Source organism: Schistocerca americana, chromosome 6 (genome assembly GCF_021461395.2).
Source record: "Schistocerca americana isolate TAMUIC-IGC-003095 chromosome 6, iqSchAmer2.1, whole genome shotgun sequence".
NCBI classification, from domain to species: domain Eukaryota; kingdom Metazoa; phylum Arthropoda; class Insecta; order Orthoptera; family Acrididae; genus Schistocerca; species Schistocerca americana.
The window spans coordinates 291303580-291326334 of NC_060124.1; the positions used below are offsets into that span (position 1 = coordinate 291303580).

Sequence of the window (22755 nt, forward strand, 5' to 3'; positions counted from 1 at the left end):
TATTGCCTCATGTGTTCCAACATTTCTACATATTCCAAACTAATCTTCCCAAAGGTCGTCTTCTATCAGTTTTTCCATTCGTCTGTAAAGAATTCATGTTAGCATTTTACCGTGACTTATTAAACTGAAAATTTGGTAATTTTTCGCACCTGTCAGCTCCTGCTTTCTTTGGAATTGGAATTATTGTATTCTTCTTGATGTCTGCATGTATTTTACCTTGCATGTATTTTACCTGTCTCATACATCTTGCTCACCAGCTGGAAGAGTTTTGTCATGGCTGGCTTTCCCAAGGCTATCAGTAGTTCTAACGGAATGTTGTCTACTCCCAGGGCCTTGTTTCAACTTAGATCTTTCAGTGCTCTGTCAAATTTTTCGCACAGTATCATATCTCCCATTTCATCTTCATCTACATCCTTCTCCATTTCCATAATATTGCCCTCAACTACGTCTCTGTTGTACAGACCCTCTATACATTCCTTCCAACTTCCTGCTTTCCTTTCTTTGCTTTGGACTGGTTTTCCATCTTTGCTCTTGATATTCATACAGGTGGTTCTCTTTTCTCCAAAGGTCTCTACAATTTTCCTGTAGGCAGTATCTATCATACCCCTAGTGATATATGCTTCTACATCCTTACATTTGCCCTCTAGCCATCCCTGCTTAGCCATTTTGCACTCCCCGTTGATCTCATTTTTGAGACATTTGTATTTCTTCTCGCCTGTTTCATTTACTGCATTTTTATATTTTAATTAAATTCAATCTCTCTTCTGTTACCCAAGGATTTCTACTAGCCCTCGTCTTTTTAAAACTTGATCCTCAGGTGCTTTCACTATTTCATCTGTCAAAGCTACCCATTCTTTTTTTACTGTATTTCTCTTCCTTTTTCTTGTCAATTGTTCCCTAATGCTCTCTGTGAAACACTCTACAACCTATGGTTCTTTCAGTTTATCCAGGTCCCATCTCCATAAATTCCTACCTTTTTGCTGTTTCTTCAGTTTTAATCTACAGTTCATAACCAGTAAATTATGGTCAGAGTCCACATTTGCCCCTGGAAATGTCCTAAAAGTTAAAACCTGGTTTCTAAATCTCTGTCTTGCCATTATATAATCTATCTGAAACCTTCCAGTGTCTCCAGGCCTCTTCCACGTATACTACCTTCTTTCACCATTCTGAGTGTTAACTATGATTAAGTTATGCTCTGTGCAAAGTTCTACCAGGTGGCTTCCTATTTCATTCCTTACCGCAGTCCGTATTCACCTACTACTTTTCATTCTCTTCCTTTTCCTAGATTCAAATTCCAGTCCTCCGTAACTTTTAACTTTTCATCACCTTTAACAATCTGAATAATTTCTTTTATCGCATCATATATTTCTTCAATCTTTTTCTCATCTGCGGAGCTAGTTGGCATATAAACTTGTACTACTGTGGTGAGCATGGGCTTCATGTCTATTTTGGCTACAATAATGTGTTCACTATGCTGTTCGTTGTCGGCATTCCTATTTTTTTATTCATTAAAAAACCTACTCTTGCATTACCATTATTTGATTTTGTGTTTATAACCCTGTATTTTCATGAACAGAAGTCTTGTTCCTCTTGCCACCGAACTTCACTAATTTCACTATATGTAGCTTTAACCTATCCATTTCCCTTTTTAAATTTTCTAATCTACTTGCCTGATTAAGGAATCTGACATTCCACGCTCCGATCCGTAGAATGCCAGTTTCGTTTCTCCTGATAACAACATCCTCCTGAGTAGTCCCCGCCTGGATATCCACATAGGGGACTGTGTTACCTCCAGAATATTTTACCCAAGAGGACACCATCATCACTTAACCATACAGTAATGCTGCATACGTTCGGGAAGAATTAAGGCTGTAATTTCCCCTTGCTTTCAGCCGCTCGCAGTATCAGCACAGCAAGGTCATTTTGTTTGATTTTACAAGGCCAAATCAGTCAATCATCCAGACTGTTGCCCCTGCTACTACTGAAAAGGCTGCTGCCCCTCTTCAGGAACCACACGTTTGTCTGGTCTCTGAACAGATACCCCTCCACTGTGGTTCTACCTTCGGTACGGCTACCTGTATCACTGGGACACCCAAGCCTCCCCACCAAAGGCAAGGTCAATGGTTCATGGGGAGGAATTACTTTATACTGTCAAAAATTGATTATTTAGGTAATGTTTAAAGTATTTTTCATTGCAATTTCAGATCTGATTTTGGTTTTTCTGTATCACATCATAAGTTTTTGTACAGACCACCTCTGAAGTTCTAGCTGAAATTACATTTGTTTTATAATGGGAAATATTTTAAATTGCATTAAAAGATAGATTATTTATTTTGTACCTTGTAAAGAATCGCTATAAACTGGATTAGAGTGGACAGTGGTGTATATTAACTTAAAATTGCTAATAATTATTTCAGAATCACAACATGTAGTTGACAGTTAATTTTTCCATTGCTGCATCAAGTGGTTTCTGACATGGGGCAATACTTCTCTTCCTTGATTGTCTCCCTTCATCATTGCTGTCTCTCGTTAGTATAAAACAGTATTCAGCCATTATGTTTGTGTTCCATCTTGTCTCTAGTGTCTCTTTTCCATCTACTGGATCTCATGATGGAATGATTCCCTTTGTTCTTCACTAACTTTACACCAAAGTTCGCAGGGGGGGGGGGGGGGGGGGGAAGAAATAAATAAAAAATAAAAAAAAATATGTGAATGTAGAAAATGAAGCTTCACACTCATGTTACATTCCTGATTCGTGAAACTCTGCAAGTTTTTTTAAACATGATTTTGTAATTTGGATGTTTGTTGTTACCTAATTGCTGGGCACCACTTCTTTAAAAGATTCGCAAGCCCGTTAAACCACTGGATGCATTGTTCTTTCAAACAAATTGTCTTTCATTAAATTTCTGACCTGCCGCCCCACAAAAATCCCGTCTTTAAGTTTCTCCTAAGATGCTTTTGGAAATCTTTTTACCAAGAACAGGAAGGCGTCACCATATTTTGGAAGTAATTTTTAATGATCTGTTTCATTAATCCAAGCATGCTGTGAAAAGAAGGTAATAATGTCTTGGGTAATTTCGTATATTCTGTTAACCAGGTTGGAAAATTTTTCTTCCAGGTCGGTTCATTACCTTCCATTTCTGGTCTTTGGCTTGTGTATTCCACTCACCTTGTGCAGTGCCGAGCTTTTATCTTAGTCACGCCATCTTGTGCCGAAGTATGCATAGCAAACATTTTTCACAAAACTATAAATTTGTTTAGCAATTATGTAGCCACCACAAACATAACACAATATGTCTGTGTTATTCAGACACTTGGGTAATTAATTTCTTAGAAGCAGTAAAACTACATTCAATAGCACTAATATAACCTCACAACACTATACCGTGTCAACATGGAGCTAAAGTTTTCTGCCTAACAGCCAGATGGGTGTGACAAGTTTGGCCAACTATTCCATATCACTAAAATAAAATTTCCCTTGCTTGCAATAAAATTTCTCCCAGTGGAACTTATGTTTAAATGAAAAATGAGTATAATTGATTTGTTAAAAAAAACTGTGCATGCTAGGGGAAAAAACCTAATAGTAGATCTAAAACCACTACAAAACTTTTTTTGAGATCAGCAGAAATTATGCAAACATAAAAAATAATGTTGCATAGGGTTACCAAATCACACTTTGCCATCATAGTTGAGGTACTTCCGTTTGAGATGCCTTTTTTAACGGAGCAAATACATGGAAGTTGCAAGGCGACATGTCTGAACTGTAGGGTGGACGCCCAAGTTGCTCCCAGTTGAACTTGGCCATTATACCAAGTGTGACCTCGGAGACATGTGGACATGCATTGTTGTGGAGCAGAATCACACCCTGCATGAGCAGACCAGGCCATTGGATCTCTGGCATCAGTGTTGGTGGTGAGCCTCACCTTCCCTGCTGAGGGCACAGCTTTGAATTATTTAGGGGGAGGTGACAACTATATTTGCGTCCCTAGATGTCTCGCTGTATTAACTCAAAGGTGGAATATGAAAATTTCATCAGTTTGGTTGTTGTGATGTTTCATACCTTTTCATGAACATTCCTTGTATTCCAGAAAAGTTCAAGATTTCCAAATGGTGATTGGTAAATTTTTGCAATAACTGGGTTGAACTTAACAATTTTTATAACTGCAACTTCACAATTCTTTTTGACATTTGTTCCAGTAGTTTTATCATAGTTACAATGGTAGAGGCAAAAATATTCAGTTAAAATAATCTTCACAAAAGCTTTCATTGTAGCATAATATTTATTTCCATTTTCTGCTGTTAGTTTTCTGTACTTCATCACAGTTTGTTGCTGAAATGCAGAAAATAGGTGGCACTCCTTTTTCAGTCTATATAAATTTGTAAACATAAGATGTATTGGAACTCGTGTGCTTAATACTGAAACATCAAGTAGTAAAATACACATGCAGAAATGACTCTCACTTTTGTCACATTCGTATTCTATATTGTACCTAACATTTCATAAACCATTGAGAGCTGAGCAGCTAAAACAGTAATTTTAAATGAAATAATTCTCGATAAAAGCTCTACGAACAGATTCAGATTAGTGAATCAAATTGAATGTTCCAGGTGCAGAAACCACTACACGCATCACTTTCATACAGCTCCTCCTGCGTTAGTGCTTCAGAGTTCTTCGATGCCGAAGAGTATCAAATACAAGACGGTGGAGGGGGGCGTGAAAGTGATACTTCTTCAGAAGCTGGCAGCATAACGAGTGAAGAAGGCAGTGTCAGTAGTGAGAACAGTGAGGTCGGCACTGAATACACTCCTGCACAGAGTGGTGAGAATAACCAGTTTCTGTTTGATCGTATAACTCGGTTGAAATAAAAAGTAACTTAAATTTGTTGTATTCTTTTATGTCGGTCCATTGAGTGCTTAAGTAATAATAATGTGAGGAGTCTAATGGAAATCACGTTCTCATTATATAATTTTATATAATTAATTTTTTTTTCGAAAGGATCAGATTCTACTTTAGAGCTAAAACAGAGCGAGAATAAAAATGTTCGGGCAATTTAATTTATGTGCAGTCCTCATATAAAATTTGAAAAAATTGGCTCTATAGAGGTTTCAGAATTGGAAGGAAGAGTGATTAATTTTGTCTCTTAACAATCGAAGACATGATCTAAGCAGGTGGTACAACTAGAAAGGTGGGGAAAAGTGTCAAATGAAACATATTCACTTAGTCTTCATGTCAGGAGATGCAGGATAACACAAGTGGAGGTGCTTTTTCTTCTTCCGTTTTCTGAGCAACATATTTTTCCTCGTGATCTTTTTGTTTTTAGACGAGTCTCTTTTTTCATCATTATTAACAAAAATGTAATCTGTTGTCGCAAGAATTCAGAAGCTATGTTACTGTGTTACTCTTGTGCCAGCATTTGTATATTTTTTACTGTGGTTCACAATACTTTTCACATTAGCATCTGATAAAATGTGTTTAAATAATCAGAGGTGCTAATACAAGGAGGTTTTTTAGTGTAAACCACAATTAAAATAAACTAAATAAAATATTTATATTCTCATTTGGAGAAAAAGAGTAGGTATTTTTTCTCGATTGTCTCATGTAGTGTCATATTACAGAAAAAATCCACAAATAGGCACATGTTCCTCGATCTCATTGGACTTATATTTGTTGCAGCGGCTCCTGGAGGAGGCAGTACAAGTATAAAATGTATGACTGGCAGGAGAACCAAACTGCCCGCCGTCCGTCCAGACACAGAAGGACTTTCATTGTGGAACCTTTTGTGCAAGAATATTGGCAAAGATCTTTCACAAGTTTCAATGCCAGTGGCTTTAAATGAACCTCTCTCCATGTTACAGGTTGGTGTTTTGTGTGTTTTGCACATCTGTTTATATTTCTGTCAGTATATGATGTCCAGACTAAATGTTTGACAGTTAAGTAACAAAGAGGACACACTCAGTGGAGGGGAGGGGGAAAGAGTGAAGCAAATGACAACATGCAAGCACAGTAGTATAAAGGCAAACTGGATAAGAAAAATTTTAGTAGTGGTATATTATTCCCTAGCAGTCAGCTTTTCCCGTTGCCAATACTGACTGAAGAAAAATACGAAGAGAGAATAAAACCCGCCACATAGGATAGTTATAGAGCAATCTAATGGTCCTTCAAAAAAAAAAAAATTTTTTTTTATACTATACAATGAAAATCTTATTATGTGGGTGGTACATCTGATGAGGAGGTGAAAACATTAAGAGGTACAGAGCACATAACAAGTGATTGTACATCATAATAATGCATCATGGTAACATGAAACAGATACACCTGTTTTTGATTATTGAATTTAAGAAAAGAATTAAAAGTAGTGCAAATACCCCAATTTGTTCCAAAATGAAATTACTACCTAATCTTTAGGGTGTGGGATGGATTATATGAGGTAAAGCCTAAACAGTACCATACACACTCTTCATGAAGACACTCAGTACAGTGGCTGATAGGAGTAGCAGAATCATTAGAACTTGCCAGATGCTATCCGTAGCATAGCATATAGTGCTGTTTGCCGTGGCATTATTGTCAGCATTCTGTGTTTCCTTTGCTGCACTGAGTTTTGTTTCATATTTTGTGATTGAATACTGTTTTTGAAGTTATTAAAAGTGACTAATGATGCAAATTTTGGTACTTTTAACTACTTATTTCACACATGCTTTTGGTACAAAAGGAGAAAAAGTGGTATTTGCTTAGAAAGGGAGACTAGATTGGCAACAACCAGAAAGTTGTCAGTGCCTCATTGTACCCTGTCAGCTACCCCTGTCATTCACTACCCACGTGTAAAAATTACAACATATGTTAAAAATGGTTGTTTTGCACCACTGTGCAGTTTCATGTCTGTGAAATCGAATTCAAACTCACTTAGTGCAGGACTATAACATGGGTTTTTTCAATACTTTTATGTGTTTTTCTTCAATTAGCCTACCATTTTAAGGTATTTTTGTACACTTTTCCATTTAAATATCCACACAAGGGAAAAAAAAAGAAAAGACCATAAGGAGACAACTCCAGCAAATGAGGCAGCCACTAACCTTTGCTTATGATTCATTCTTCTTTAAAGACTCCTTGAATAAGACATCTATTGGTAGTATGTGTGGAATATACATCCATCTTGCTGGAAAAAGCAGTACTACTTAACTGAGCCCATAATTTCTTGAAAATTTTAGGATAAATGCCTGTATTGAAAGTACCTTCAAAGAATAACAAGCCAATAATTTGGCTACCAGGCAAGAGGGCAGCCACCATGTATGTTGCTAATGTATAGACTGAATAGGTTTGCTCCAGAGAAAATAGGGTTAATCCATGTGATGTGCAGAGAGTGTTCCTCTGGCCAGTTAGGGCATGCTCCCTGCCTGCTGCGAGCGTGTAACATCACCAGTTGTGTAAGTGAGTAAATAATCTTGCTCTCTGAGTCAATGGATACAGCGTCACTCCCCTGCCTCACCCCTGAGGCAGCACATAGGCTCAAAAAGAACCAAACTTACGTCAATTCCGCAAGAAGGTAGGGCCACACCTCTGCCAGAGTGGCCATCTTAATATTGTAGACAGGCAGCTATGTGGGAAGAGAAGTGGGTGGGTCTGCGTGATTGCACTGTCACATCGAGGTCGCCGTTGTGGTCAGGGAGGTACGACGGGGGTTCACTGTAGTGTGGCAGCAGTGACTATGGTCATCTACTTGAGGTTTCTACTGCAACAACAGTGGGGCTGAGGGATGGAGGGGGTGGGGGGTGGGGAGGAGGAGGAGGACGGTGGAGATAGCTGCCACACTCCCAGGTTGCAGTGCTTGGTCGGTCAGCCCTTAAGCTATTCAGGTGACACTGCCAGTAATGTCTGTTGTCCTCCGAAGTTATAAAGGTGACAGTCCTGCCCACCTTTGATGGTAGCGGGGGGCCCACACCATATGCTGTCTGAAGGTCCACCCCATACTGAGTTTCCCTTATGGAAGCTACATCAGTGTGGCGTACACTGCTAGTGCTGTTGCTGGAAGAGAAGGTGGAAAATGGTTACAAGTTGCCTGCCATGCAGAAGTTCTACTGGTTTTTTGCCTGTGACAGACGTGGTCCTGTATATACATAAAAAATTAGAGTGCCTTTGTTAGAAGAAGACTGAATTGCTACATTCATCTTTTCCTTAAAAGTGCAAATCATCCGCTCCACCTCACCATCTGAATGAGGGTGAAAAGGAAGTCAAGATATGCTGTATGCCATATTTAGTGTAAAACTCTGCATGTGGGGCAAATATGAACTGGGGATCACCATCAGTCATATGGTCCATGGGAAGCCTTCTATCATGAACGCCTGCCAAGTGCTTTAATTGTCACTTTTCATATGTTTTGCTGACATGTGGAAAGTTTGAGGAAGGGTCCACAATGATTAGCCACACTCAGTTGAGAAAAGCAGCTGCAAAGTCTACTTGAACTCTGTCCCAAGGAGCAGCAGGATGGTGCCAGGATGAAAAAACTTTTTGAGATGCCTGATTGGGGACAAAGTTGGGACATGAGCGGCCAAGAAACTCACTATCTTTGTCAGTGGCCAGCTAGTAAGCATGGTGGTGGGCCAAGATCTTGATCTGTGTGAGACACCAGTGACCCACATAAAGCATAACAAGGACCAGAGTGCGAAGTGAGGGCGGGATCACTACCCACAGGGGTCCATAGTAAGTAGGAGGACCCCATGCTGAGCTGACAACTTATGTTTCAAAGAAAAGTAGCAATATGATGCTGGGTTTGATTTTGTATTGAGATAATCCTACCAGTCACCAGTCTGACTTCACCCGCTTAAAAATTTATCTCATCGTGAGGTTCTTCTATGATTCAGTTGCAGTAGTGGATGTCGTGAATTGAAAATTGTTTAAAATTAAAAGGGCCTCTTAGTTGATATGGAAGCACCCAACCTTCTTTTGGACAAATTCTGTTTCACAGCTAGCTGGGAGTCGGGAAAGAGCCTCTGCATTCATATGCCGCATTGTTGGTTTGTACGTGATGGAATACTGATAAGCAGATAATGCTGACAAGGTGTCTACCTGGAAATTGAATTTATATAATTTTTAATATTATATGTATATGAAGTTCAGAACTCAAATATCATTTTGCCAAAGCAGTTCAATGTAACTATCAAAAATACCTGAGAAAATTTACTTTGAACTTTCCGAGAATCTTTAATTCACTACTGTTAAGGCAACCGGAAAAACTGCCTTTTCTTGAAATTGCACTTTGGGCTGCCTTTCTGTACGACGGAAAAAAGTGAGTGGAAGTTTTTGAGATGTTTATGAGACCCTTGATAATGTTGCTGTTTTTTTTTAAAAAAAAAACACTGAAATGATTACAATGAAATTTCTGGGATCAGTTGTTCCAAGTATCTTTGGAAAATGCAGGGGCACTAGAGATGCCACAAGGAAGGCACTGATATTGGGAGAGGTTGAATGGTGTGTTAAAGCAAGCACTCTTTTAGAGTCCAGATGCAAGTAGTTGTAAGTATACCTCCTGCAGATTGGTATTAGAGTAAAGTTAATCACCATTTAATTTTGAAAAAAGGGTCAGAGTATGAAATCAGATAGGTGTCAGCCACCACCTGTGAGTTAAATTCACACTGTCTGAGGCAGTCATTTGGTTTGTGTACTACCACAAAAGGGGGAGCCCACAAACTAGTTGAGCTAGATGTGATCACTTGTTTTTGTTAGAAGTGGTAAAGCTGTTTTTTAATGTCCTCATGCGGAATGTGTGGTGAAGGACATGCCAGTGCATAAGGGACACTGCGTCAGGGGTTGGAGTTGTATCTTTGCCTCTATTCGAGAGGCACATCCTAGCCCTGTAGAAAACAGCTCTGAAATACATTTGCAGAGTTTGTTGATGGCTTGGAAGGGAACCATGATGTCTCATTGACGGCTAAGCTAGACTGATTAAATACAGTTGGACAGGAAATATCATTTGGTACAAGGGAACTAATAACACTAAAGATCATTCACCGTGGCACACATTTGTATATATAACCTCCATTTGAAGAGTTCGTATTTATCATCAAAGCTGCAGCCCTATATCAGCTTCAAACACTATCAGGTTGTCAAAAATTTTCATTTTAGATGATAACTTCAGTGGTGTAGCTGTCTCAGGGTTTATGATGATTTTGAGTTTATTTACTGAATCCTGCTTCTGGTCACTTGCAGTCATTCCACATAGGGAGAAATTGCAGATACTATGTTGCCATGATTCCGACGTGGAAACCACTGTTCATCACACCTGGGGCATCGGTGGTAAGGGTAGATTCAGAAACAGTCTGGACGGGATGGCAATTGCCATGTGCTGAAGCTTAATGTAAAAACAATGCCAGAATAAAATGAATATGACTGATTTTGAGCCATCTTCCCAAGAGATTGATTGTGCATTCTACTGCAAGTCTTGCTGGGGATAGGATTATTTCCTGAGCTCCAGTTTTGCTGAGTGAGCTGGTTATTTGTCAACCACTACTGAAGCCAATTAGGAAACTGTAGAACAGTTTTGGCATTGTTGTTGGGTTTCTTGTACAAATTCAAAACTTTATACAATGTTGCGGACTCATTCTGAAGAAAGGTCTGAATTTTTTAAAGCCTGTGTGTGAACATACATAGATTTTGAAAAACACATTTCCTTATCAGTAAGAACGTGTAGAATTTTTTACAAGTCGAATTTGTACATTCGAAGGTACAGTGCCAACTTAAGCCTTTAGTTCCATGATCCATTTCTGGTATGATTTGGAAGGAAAAAATATTGTATGGGTCTTAAGTTTATGGTAATCTGACAGCAGTTCACATGCTCTTAAAAAATGAGTCTTCCAGTTCGTCTAATGGGTGGAGCTTATGAAGCAAACAAAATATTTTAATAGGATCAGGACAAAAAGAGAGGGCTTTGAAGTTCTGGACACGTAGTCTTTAAAGCTGCAAAGTTGTGCGATAACCATTGGAAGTGCTCATCCCAGTTGCCCTTGCCGTCTCGGAAAGAGGGGAATGGAGGCACAGCCAGTGCCAAGGCTGGTGCTTGATGTGACATTTGCTGTTGCCATATCAAAGTAATCAGTTGCTGTTGTGTGGTGAACCATTGTTTGTGTCATTCATTCTGGAATTTCACATGTTGATGTCATCCCTCCTAGATTTGAGGGATTCAAAGCACTTGGCATCAGTCGTGCGATTCGTCACCTCGGATACGTAGAACCTGGCACGACTGTTGGAGCAGTGCTTCCATTCCCTTTATTTGAACAAAAACACTAGTTACAATAATTTTTAGGTACAATTTGAGAGTTCGGCACACGACATGAGCTTCTGGGTAGCAATGGTTAAACAAAGAAGACAAACTGAAATATTGCAAGTCTGTAAATGAACCGAAAGGCCTTCATACTGCTATGAGAAATCCAACCAGAGTGAAACACCACACATAGCCCAAGCTGGTAGTGTAGTTAGTCAACAAAAAGGCAACCAGTGCTTATTATTTAAGCTGAATATAACACTGGCTTGTTGTCATTCTGCATGCAGCCAGGTTTGATCATGTCACTGCGGAGCTCCTTTCTTACCTTCATAGCTTAAGTAGCTCTGTATTACTTATTTGCCATTGCAACTACAATTTCATTATTTTGATTAACTGTGTGCATCTCTTGAACTGTGAAAATCTTTAATAAATCTTGGTATGCTTGTAGAACTTTCTCTCTGTAGTCAGGTATGCACCATTTGCCATCTCAACTGGTGATATTTGTCGATTGCCTAGCATAATTTTCTTTTTTTTCTTCATGTTGCTTGTTTTCGGTTGTTTCTCTTACCAAGTTCCCATGGTTTTATTTCACATTCTGTTAAAGACATTTCGGAATAGTTTTAATTCAGCATATTCGACACATTTCTACCGCCGTTTGCTTGAAGAGTTTCTTATGTTCTGTTTATAGCTGTGTTATTCAATTTTAGATTTTCTTTTGCTCTCATCATGCCTGCAACATTGTTTGTTGTTTGCATAAAAATACTTTATTATATAAGGTTGGTATTGTTTTCACAATAAATGTTGAAGTCTCTGTAGTCTCAAATAATTTATCATAATCTATATACACTCCTGGAAATTGAAATAAGAACACCGTGAATTCATTGTCCCAGGAAGGGGAAACTTTATTGACACATTCCTGGGGTCAGATACATCACATGATCACACTGACAGAACCACAGGCACATAGACACAGGCAACAGAGCATGCACAATGTCGGCACTAGTACAGTGTATATCCACCTTTCGCACCAATGCAGGCTGCTATTCTCCCATGGAGACGATCGTAGAGATGCTGGATGTAGTCCTGTGGAACGGCTTGCCATGCCATTTCCACCTGGCGCCTCAGTTGGACCAGCGTTCGTGCTGGACGTGCAGACCGCGTGAGACGACGCTTCATCCAGTCCCAAACATGCTCAATGGGGGACAGATCCGGAGATCTTGCTGGCCAGGGTAGTTGACTTACACTTTCTAGAGCACTTTGGGTGGCACGGGATACATGCGGACGTGCATTGTCCTGTTGGAACAGCAAGTTCCCTTGCCGGTCTAGGAATGGTAGAACGATGGGTTCGATGATGGTTTGGATGTACCGTGCACTATTCAGTGTCCCCTCGACGATCACCAGTGGTGTACGGCCAGTGTAGGAGATTGCTCCCCACACCGTGATGCCGGGTGTTGGCCCTGTGTGCCTCGGTCGTATGCAGTCCTGATTGTGGCGCTCACCTGCACGGCGCCAAACACGCATACGACCATCATTGGCACCAAGGCAGAAGCGACTCTCATCGCTGAAGACGACACGTCTCCATTCGTCCCTCCATTCACGCCTGTCGAGACACCACTGGAGGCGGGCTGCACGATGTTGGGGCGTGAGCGGAAGACGGCCTAACGGTGTGCGGGACCGTAGCCCAGCTTCATGGAGACGGTTGCGAATGGTCCTCGCCGATACCCCAGGAGCAACAGTGTCCCTAATTTGCTGGGAAGTGGCGGTGCGGTCCCCTACGGCACTGCGTAGGATCCTACGGTCTTGGCGTGCATCCGTGCGTCACTGCGGTCCGGTCCCAGGTCGACGGGCACGTGCACCTTCCGCCGACCTCTGGCGACAACATCGATGTACTGTGGAGACCTCACGCCCCACGTGTTGAGCAATTCAGCGGTACGTCCACCCGGCCTCCCGCATGCCCATTATACGCCCACGCTCAAAGTCCGTCAACTGCCCATACGGTTCACGTCCACGCTGTCGCGGCATGCTACCAGTGTTAAAGACTGCGATGGAGCTCCGTATGCCACGGCAAACTGGCTGACACTGACGGCGGCGGTGCACAAATGCTGCGCAGCTAGCGCCATTCGACGGCCAACACCGCGGTTCCTGGTGTGTCCGCTGTGCCGTGCGTGTGATCATTGCTTGTACAACCCTCTCGCAGTGTCCGGATCAAGTATGGTGGGTCTGACACACCGGTGTCAATGTGTTCTTTTTTCCATTTCCAGGAGTGTATTTGATTTCTTGCCCGATGACTTTGGCAGCATCGTCTTTTAGCTTTGTGTCTATTTTCACTCTAGCTATTGCTAATCTATGATCCCTTGAAATCCTACATACTCACTGCTTTGGTTTGAAAAAGATTAAATTTAATTACATTTTGTTACCTTCTGTATAATGATGGCCACCAACACAATTTCTGTTGGAGTTTTTTATGGTCCACAACAAAATGTTGTGAGTATGTGAGTGAGAACCTTGTCTTCTGCATGAAATTGATCACAATAATACCTCAACTGCATTTATTGATAGTTTACTCCGCATACTCAAAATTCGTCTCCATTCATCACCGCTGCCACCACCACCACCACCACCACCACCACCACCACTGATACCATGGAGAATTAAACAATTCCCAGTCCATTCTTGTTCTAGACACCTCTCCCTTTGTCATCAAGCACTCCCCACACATGTTATGGCTTCTAGTTTATCAACGTCCATTGAGTTCTAGTTACCATCAACAAAACAGTAGAAAACATAGAGTTCATATATTGAGGTTTCAATGTTACATATATGCCCTGTCATTATATCACTTCAGAAGTACAAAAATTGCAGGTTCTGTATGATACAATCAAGGGAATCTTTCAGAATACCACCCAGGAGATGATTCTAAAATTGCACAAAGTAATGACAGTGCCAATAGTATTTTAGGGAGTGGGTACTACACTGTCAAAACAACAGACCGTAAGAGTGGAAAGTGTAGAAATAATATTTCTGACTCATGTGTTAGGCTGTACCTTACTGAATAGGGTGACAAGTGAAAACGTCAGTGGGAACTAGAGAGACGTAGTTGTCTTCATAAACTGTAATCAGATCTTACAAGAATTTTGTAATGTAATGTGGTTGGCTATTTTGTACGTTGATGGTCATCTCAATGTGATTGTAATGTTTAGTTTTTAGATTGAAAAGCATTTGATAAATTGAATAGCTTAGCACAGTGATTGACTGTATTAACAATTCTGCAGTATGCTGTCAGTTTTTCATATTTTTTCTGTATACATCTTTAACATTGTTTCCCTCCATCTGTCATAATTGTATCCTCATGTCAATTATTCTGATTTAGAAAACTAACCTTTTTGCATTTGTTCGTTAAATGGAGAGAATTATTTGAAAAACACATGTGCGTGCACGACACGACACACACACACACACACACACACACACACACACACACACACGTGTGTTCCTGGGATGTTTAAGTGCCTCGTGCATGTATTCTTATTTGAAGCCCCTTCCACAAACTTGCGTGTTGATTATGATGAAATGATAGAGACTCAACAACACCCAATCCTCGAGTGAAAAAAATCTTCATCTAGACTGGGAATTGAACTTAAAGCCTTTGCTTGGCATTCACCTGCGCTGGCCTCTGAGCTACCACAGTGGATTCACACACTGGCATCCAAAATTAAAGCAACAAACTGCTATTTACCTGTGTTGTGTCTGATTCACAGTAATCACACAAAATGTCAACAAATGTCCGTACAGGCATGTTCCTCATGGAAGATGGCACTCCAGACAATGGGAACCACATCAATGATTATAGCAGGGCACCTGTCAAATGTGGTAGTGCTTGCCAGGTAGTCCCACATGCACAGTTGCTGTGTATGCAGTCACAGATGGTGCAGTATGGCACAAAGAAGATGCCTGCCAGACTCTATGCGATGGAGGGCTATAAGAAGAATGGAAGCAGGACAGTTGCAAACTGATGTGGTCCGAAGGCTTAGTGTGAATTGTTCTGTTGTTTCTTGGATGTGGCAACTATTTATAGAGACCAAAACAGAATACCAAAGACCAGGGCATGGCCAACCACGTGATATCAAAAGGAGAGGATTGTTATGTGGCGGTAAGGGTATGATGGATCCGCCTTAGTACTGCACGGCAACTGGCATCTGACCTCGCAGCATCTACTGGTGTGTTGCATTGAGACAAACGGTGTACTGAAGGCTTCAGCAGAGTAGCCTTTGTTGTCAGAGACCTTCTGTGTGTATACCTATGATGCGTCTTCACAGAAGGGAACGTCTAGAGTGGAGTCATCAACATGCCACCTGGACGGTTGAACAGTGGGCCAATGTTCTTTCTGCAGATGAGTCCTGATTTGGTCTGGAGAGTGATTCTCAATGCATTCGCACCTGGAGGGAATGTGGAATATGATTTCAGAATCCAAACATTGTGGAAAGTGACTGATATCAAGGAGGATCCTTAATGGTATGGGCTGAGATTAAGTTAACCAGTCAAAACACAAAATTGTACTGGTAAACTGGAAAGGTTTAACTGCTGTCAGGTATTGTGACAAGATCTTGAGACCTCATGCGTGATTGTTGTGATGTGGTGTGGGCCCAGACTGTGTATTGATTGACGATAATACTCGATCTCATAGAGCACAGGTGGTTGATGTTTTCTTGGAAACAGAAGATACTGCACACATAGGATGGCCTGCACACTCTCGCAATTTGAATCCCATAGAGTAAGCCTGGTATGTGCTAGGGATACAGGTTTCATCATGCCAGCATCCACCAACCAATCTCCAATATTTGCAAGCATCTCTGCAGGAAGAATGAGTGTAATTGCCTCAATATAAGACTGATAACATCACTCACAGCATATCCTGTCATTGTCAGGCCTATATTGTGGTCAGACATGCATTAACCAGTTGTCAGAATGTGTGTGCAAATTCATTAAGTTGGAAAAAACAATGGACATTTTTGTCTTATCATTATGCATGTTGCAGTTGTTTATGTTCTGTGTTCTTTAGATTGTTTCTACTTTACCTGTTTACACTGTTTTGTGGGAAAGTAAATGCAACATTGCAAAATTTCTGTTCGTTGCTTTAATTTTGGACACCAGTGTAATTGGAAAGGAACTGCTTTGGTTTTGAAATAAACTTCCTTTTGCTTATAATGAGAAAATGTGACCCTACGGAATTTGAAAAATTGGAAGAGTGGAAGTCTTTTTCTGTCAACAGCCTCCTTCACACCTCGTTCTCAAATGAGGTGGGCCTAGGTGTCCATCTTTCATGCCTGAAGAAAGAACAAAAAGTACCAAAATCTGGGTAAAGCTTTTTTTTTTAAAAAGAATGTGTCTGTTGACAGTACTGAAATTTTCTCTCCTCATAATTTTACACTTGCCTCCAGTGAATTTACCTTTTTATACTTTACCATAAGACAAAAAGAGAGTCTAATTAAACATGCTTCAATACTTTTCAGTGAGCAGCGATGTGAGTTGCTCCAAAGTACTCTAGTACATAGTGTCCTTTCACACATCCCATGTGATGGACAAAATTAACTAAATATTATGTAAGTCTTGGTTTAGTTGTATTGTGATCACTGTGAGTAAAAACTTGTAAATCAGTTCAGAGTTTCTCATGACACTCAGTTTTCTTGGCATATGTGACTGAAATATTTGATTATTTTTCAGGATTTTTAATAATTAATGAATGTGCATTTAGTATTTTCAATAATTTTAAAATCTTTTCAGAGAATGTTTGAAGAACTGGAATGTAGTGAACTTGTAGACAAGGCTGCTGAACTTGATGATCCATATGAACATGAAATGTTTGATTATATTTTCAGGGTTTTTAATAATTAATGAACATGCACTTAGTATTTGCAATAATTTTAAAATCTTTTCAGAGAATGTGTGAAGAACTGGAATATAGTGAACTTCTAGACAAGGCTGCTGAACTTGATGATCCATATGAGCGTATGGTATATGTAGCAGCATTTGCTGTGTCAAGCTATGGTTCATCATATTTTCGTGCTGGCAGCAAACCATTTAATCCTCTGCTAGGGGAAACGTATGAATGTATTAGAGAAGATAAAGGCTTTAGATTCATTGCTGAACAGGTATGTACATACTTAAGACTGCTGTTTATGTTTTTCTAGCATTCTAAGCATTAGTTATTTAGAATGCACTTTTATCATCTTGCTCATACTGCTACTAGCAGTATTAGCCGTTTAAAACACTGCATTTTTATCTTTGTCTTGTGACTTTTACAGCTGCTACCAATGTGGACACACTTTAACTTGGCAGTTTTAGTTTGGGGGTGTGGTGTGTGTTTTGAACTTCTGTTGTGTAAGATAACACAGTTGAGACATATGCTACCTCATTTACAACACTGTCAACTTTATCAAGCAATTGTGCTAGCCTTTACAGAATGCTTTGTGTACTCCACTTTACTTTGTCCTGTTAACTACTGGTTTTTTTCTTTCCTTGTTTCGAAATCGATGAGAAGTCCATTCCAGGTCCATTGTAGGCTTCGAATACAGCTCAAATAACACTAGAAGGAATTTGGTGTGTGTGTGTGTGGTTTGAGGTTTTCGGGCAAGGGAATTTGGGATTACTATCACAGTGTGTCAGTTCTGCTTTCCTCAGCTGCCCAGGAGGCAGGGAATGCTTTATTCTCCCTGCACCGGTTTTCTCCCACTTCCGTCTGAAGCCACTCTTATATGGCCATAAGCAATGATTTTAAATAATTTCATTACAGTTTTTTTGAATAATTGTGAATTATGTAAGGATAACCATTTCAAAAGCATAAGTAGTGTACTAAAAACTTCTAGGCATAAGTAGTTACATCATCTTTTGTTTTGTATAAGTCTATAAACAGTAGAGACAATGGTGTCTCAATCTAATTTTGTCATTTTGTCTCATCTTATCTTGTCTTACATTGTCTCACATTGTCAGTATTGTTTTAGCTTGTGTGAACACCTACTGTGAAAACTTCAGAAGTACATTCCATTTTATCAGAAAGTAACTATCTGTGTGAGAGGGAAAAGTTTTATTACTAAAAAGAAATGGTTATTATTTTTTAAGTGAATTCAGGGAAGTGAATAGGGAGTTTCAGTGGACTGCAATTAATTCAAAGCTTAAACTGTGAGGACTTTCTTTTATGACTACATTACACAGTCCAATTTGGCAATCATCAATTTTTTAAAAATAAAATCAAATAAAAAATTAACATAGGCATACGATCTTTGCTGCCATATTAATGAACACTGACTTTATGATAACTCACAAAAATAGCTTTCCACATGAACTTAATTTACTTGCAAGAGTGTAAAATTGATTTTAACAGGACTTACTTGATGATGTTCACCTTTATCCATTGATTAATCCATCAAAGTTAGAGAGACCAAGATACTACAAAATATTCAGTTGTACTATGATGGGACCTGGATAAACTGAAAGAACCAGAGGTTGTACAGAGTTTCAGGGAGAGCATAAGGGAACAATTGACAAGAATGGGGGAAAGAAATACAGTAGAAGACGAATGGGTAGCTCTGAGGGATGAAGTAGTGAAGGCAGCAGAGGATCAAGTAGGTAAAAAGATGAGGGCTAGTAGAAATCCTTGGGTAACAGAAGAAATACTGAATTTAATTGATGAAAGGAGAAAATATAAAAATGCAGTAAATGAAGCAGGCAAAAAGGAATACAAACGTCTCAAAAATGAGATCGACAGGAAGTGCAAAATGGCTAAGCAGGGATGACTAGAGGACAAATGTAAGGATGTAGAGGCTTATCTCACTAGGGGTAAGATGGATACTGTCTACAGGAAAATTAAGGAGACCTCTGGAGAAAAGAGAACCACTTTCATGAATATCAAGAGCTCAGATGGAAACCCAGTTCTAAGCAAAGAAGGGGCAGCAGAAAGGTGGAAGGCGTATATAGAGGGTCTATACAAGGGCGATGTACTTCAAGGCAATATTATGGAAATGGAAGAAGATGTAGATGAAGATGAAAAGGGAGATATGATACTGCGTGAAGAGTTTGACAGAGCACTGAAAGACCTAAGTCGAAACAAGGCCCCAGGAGTAGACAACTTTCCATTAGAACTACTGACAGCCTTGGGAGAGCCAGTCCTGACAAAACTCTACCATCTGGTGAGCAAGATGTATGAGACAGGCAAAATAACCTCAGACTTCAAGAAGAATAAAATACTTCCAATCCCAAAGAAAGCAGGTGTTGACAGATGTGAAAATTACCGATCTATCAGTTTAATAAGTCATGGCTGCAAAATACTAACACAAATTCTTTACAGATGAATGGAAAAACAGGTAGAAGCCGACCTTGGGGAAGATCAGTTTGGATTCCATAGAAATGTTGGAACACGTGAGGCAATACTGACCCTATGACTTACCTTAGAAGCTAGATTAAGAAAAGGCAAACCTACGTTTATAGCATTTGTAGACTTAGGGAAAGCTTTTGACAATGTTGACTGGAATACTCTCTTTCAAATTCTGAAGTTGTACAGAAACTAGATGGCAGTTATAAGAGTCGAGGGGCACGAAAGGGAAGCAGTGGTTGGGAAGGGAGTGAGACAGGGTCGTAGTCTCTCCCCAATGTTGTTCAATCTGTATATTGAGCAAGCAATAAAGGAAACAAAAGAAAAATTCGGAGTAGGTATTAAAATCCGTGGAGAAGAAATAAAAACTTTGAGGTTCGTTGATGACATTGTAATTCTGTCAGAGATAGCAAAGGACTTAGAAGAGCAGTTGAACAGAATGGATAGTGTCTTGAAAGGAGGGTATAAGATGAACATCAACAAAAGCAAAACGAGGATAATGGAATGTAGTCGAATTAAATCGGGTGATGCTGAGGGAATTAGATTAGGAAATGAGACACTTAAAGTAGTAAAGGAGTTTTGCTATTTGGGGAGCAAAATAACTGATGATGGTCGAAGTAGAGAGGATATAAAATGTAGACTGGCAACGGCAAGGAAAGCGTTTCTGAAGAGAGAAATTTGTTAACATCGAGTATAGATTTAAGTGTCAGGAAGTCGTTTCTGAAAGTATATGTATGGAGTGTAGCCGTGTATGGAAGTGAAATGTGGACGATAAATAATTTGGACAAGAAGAGAATAGAAGCTTTCGAAATGTGGTGCTACAGAAGAATGCTGAATATTAGATGGGTAGATCTCATAACTAATGAGGAGGTATTGAATAGAATTGGGGAGAAAAGGAGTTTGTGGCACAACTTGACTAGACGAAGGGATAAGATGGTAGGACATGTTCTGAGGCATCAATGGATCACCAATTTAGTATTGGAGGGCAGTGTGGAGGGTAAAAATCATGGAGGGAGACCTAGAGATGAATACACTAAGCAGATTCTGAAGGATGTAGAATGCAGTACGTACTAGGAGATAAAGCACCTTGAACAGGACAGAGTAGCATGGAGAGCTGCATGAAACCAGTCTCAGGACTGAAGACCACAACAGCAGCAACACTATGAACCCTGTTTTGCAACAAAATGTAAAGGCAGTAATTTGTAGTGTCTTCTCCCAAAGAAAATTGACTATTACCATGCCCTAAGATCAGAAAAAATACAACATTAGCGTTGACTAACCACTACCAACTAGTCGAGGAATATCAAGATTATGAGAGCCGTCATAGGACTTAGCCCTCATTAGTTTAGGCTTAAAAGGGAATTGCCACGATAAAGTGTTTGCTGTACACAGATTGTTGTCATTGCAATAAAATGTCGTAGGGGGGGGGGGGGGGGGGGGAAAGAGTGTCTGTCCATTTTACAAAATGGTCTTAGACACACCAGCTTATACAGAAGCCTGAAAGCATATTACAAACACATGTTGACTGCAGTTAAAATACAACAGCTTTTTTTTTTTTTTTTTTTTTTTTTTTTTTTTTTTTTTTTTTTTTTTTTTTTTTAAATATGCTTTCTAGACACCCACAGATAAGTCTGTACTATCCTGTTCACAAATCACTCACCCTGTTCTTTTCTTTATAAGCTTTACTCCAATAGTTTGATGTATACTTCTAAAGTAAACAGCAGCTGTAGAGCAAAACCGAAGATGCCACAGCTTTTTTCAAACTAGGAGCATTCATGTTAATTTGCTTGATAAAATTTAGATGGCATAACGAGAAAAGCATGAAGGGGATCAGCAGTAGATTATTGTTAATACAGTATATAGATTAGGTTTCTGTGATGCCTTTGCCTCGTTTTAATATGTACCATGACTCATTCCAAATGCTTGAAAATTCTTCTTGATGGGATCTAATGAATGTGATGAATGAAATCGTATTTACATAAAATATATTTTGTTATGCATAGGTACTTTATTCACTGAAGGCGTTCTTGTAGGTAAGGCATGTTAGTTCAACAGAAAGTTTCTAAATGTACTTCTACATTATATGAACAAGTTGAAATTAGAGAATGAAATTTTCACTCTGGAGCAGAGTTTGCACTGATATGAAGCTTCCAGGCAGATTAATACTGTATGCCGGCCCAAGACTCGAACTCAGGACCTTTGCCTTTTGTGGGTAAGTGCTCTGCCAGTTGAGCTACCAAGCACGACTCATGACCCATCCTTACAGCATTACTTCTTTGTAATGTAATTGGGGTACTCTGTAGTCCATTGAGTGTTCTTGATAACAAAATACTGAAGACAGTAGGAAGGTAAAATAAGCAAAAAGACAAGGCCCAGGTAACACATAAAATGTGAATTTCACTATATAGCAGAGATGCTGAGCTGCAGAAAGGCATAATAAAAGACTGTCAGAAAGTTAGCTTTTGGCCAGCAATGCTTTTGTCAAAAAATAGACAACACACACACACACACACACACACACACACACACACACACGCGACCACAGTCTCTGACAGCCTATCAAAAGAAAGTGAAGACTGATCCTGCAGGGGGACCAGTTGGCAGAGGAGTTGATACATGCGAGACGATAACCAAGACAAATAGAATCCACACCATAAGGTAATGTCAGACAAACCAAAAGCATGAAAATGCTGCCACAACTGTTTTTCATAGGCTTCCCATTCTTCGACAGACTCATCATAAACTGGAAATGGTTGAGGATAAATGACTGGGATAGTCACAGGCATAATAGGAGGTGCAAGAGGCAACACAGCAGATGATGTAGATTGAGACAGACTTGAAATGGTCGAAACAGAGGCAAGCATTTGCAGTATCTGGGTTTGATTGTGTTGAGCTGTTGCTAATGCCTCCTACTGTTGACTGAGATGCTGCAATGCCGCAGTAAGACTGGTTCAAAAACTCATCAGTAGCACTGTCAGACATTGTAGGTGCAACAGACAATCAACCAGAGCCTGAAAACTGTGAAGAACAGCCCCAGTACAACCTTATTAGACTGTCGCATGTACGCCAATCACCATAACTTACACTGTACACAGTAAGGCAATGCAAATGTATGCAAGCAGTAATAACATGATAACT

General features: G+C 39.8%; 1 protein-coding gene across 1 annotated transcript in view; it reads left to right on the plus strand.

Moving 5' to 3' along the window:
• The window catches only part of LOC124619465 (oxysterol-binding protein-related protein 6-like), a 261036-nt gene that overhangs the window by 170519 nt on the left and 67762 nt on the right, over positions 1-22755 (plus strand). The window contains exons 11-13 of the mRNA XM_047145864.1: positions 4609-4819; positions 5675-5856; positions 17189-17401. Coding sequence (XP_047001820.1) covers positions 4609-4819; positions 5675-5856; positions 17189-17401 — 606 coding nt within the window. The remainder of the gene's footprint in view (positions 1-4608; positions 4820-5674; positions 5857-17188; positions 17402-22755) is intronic.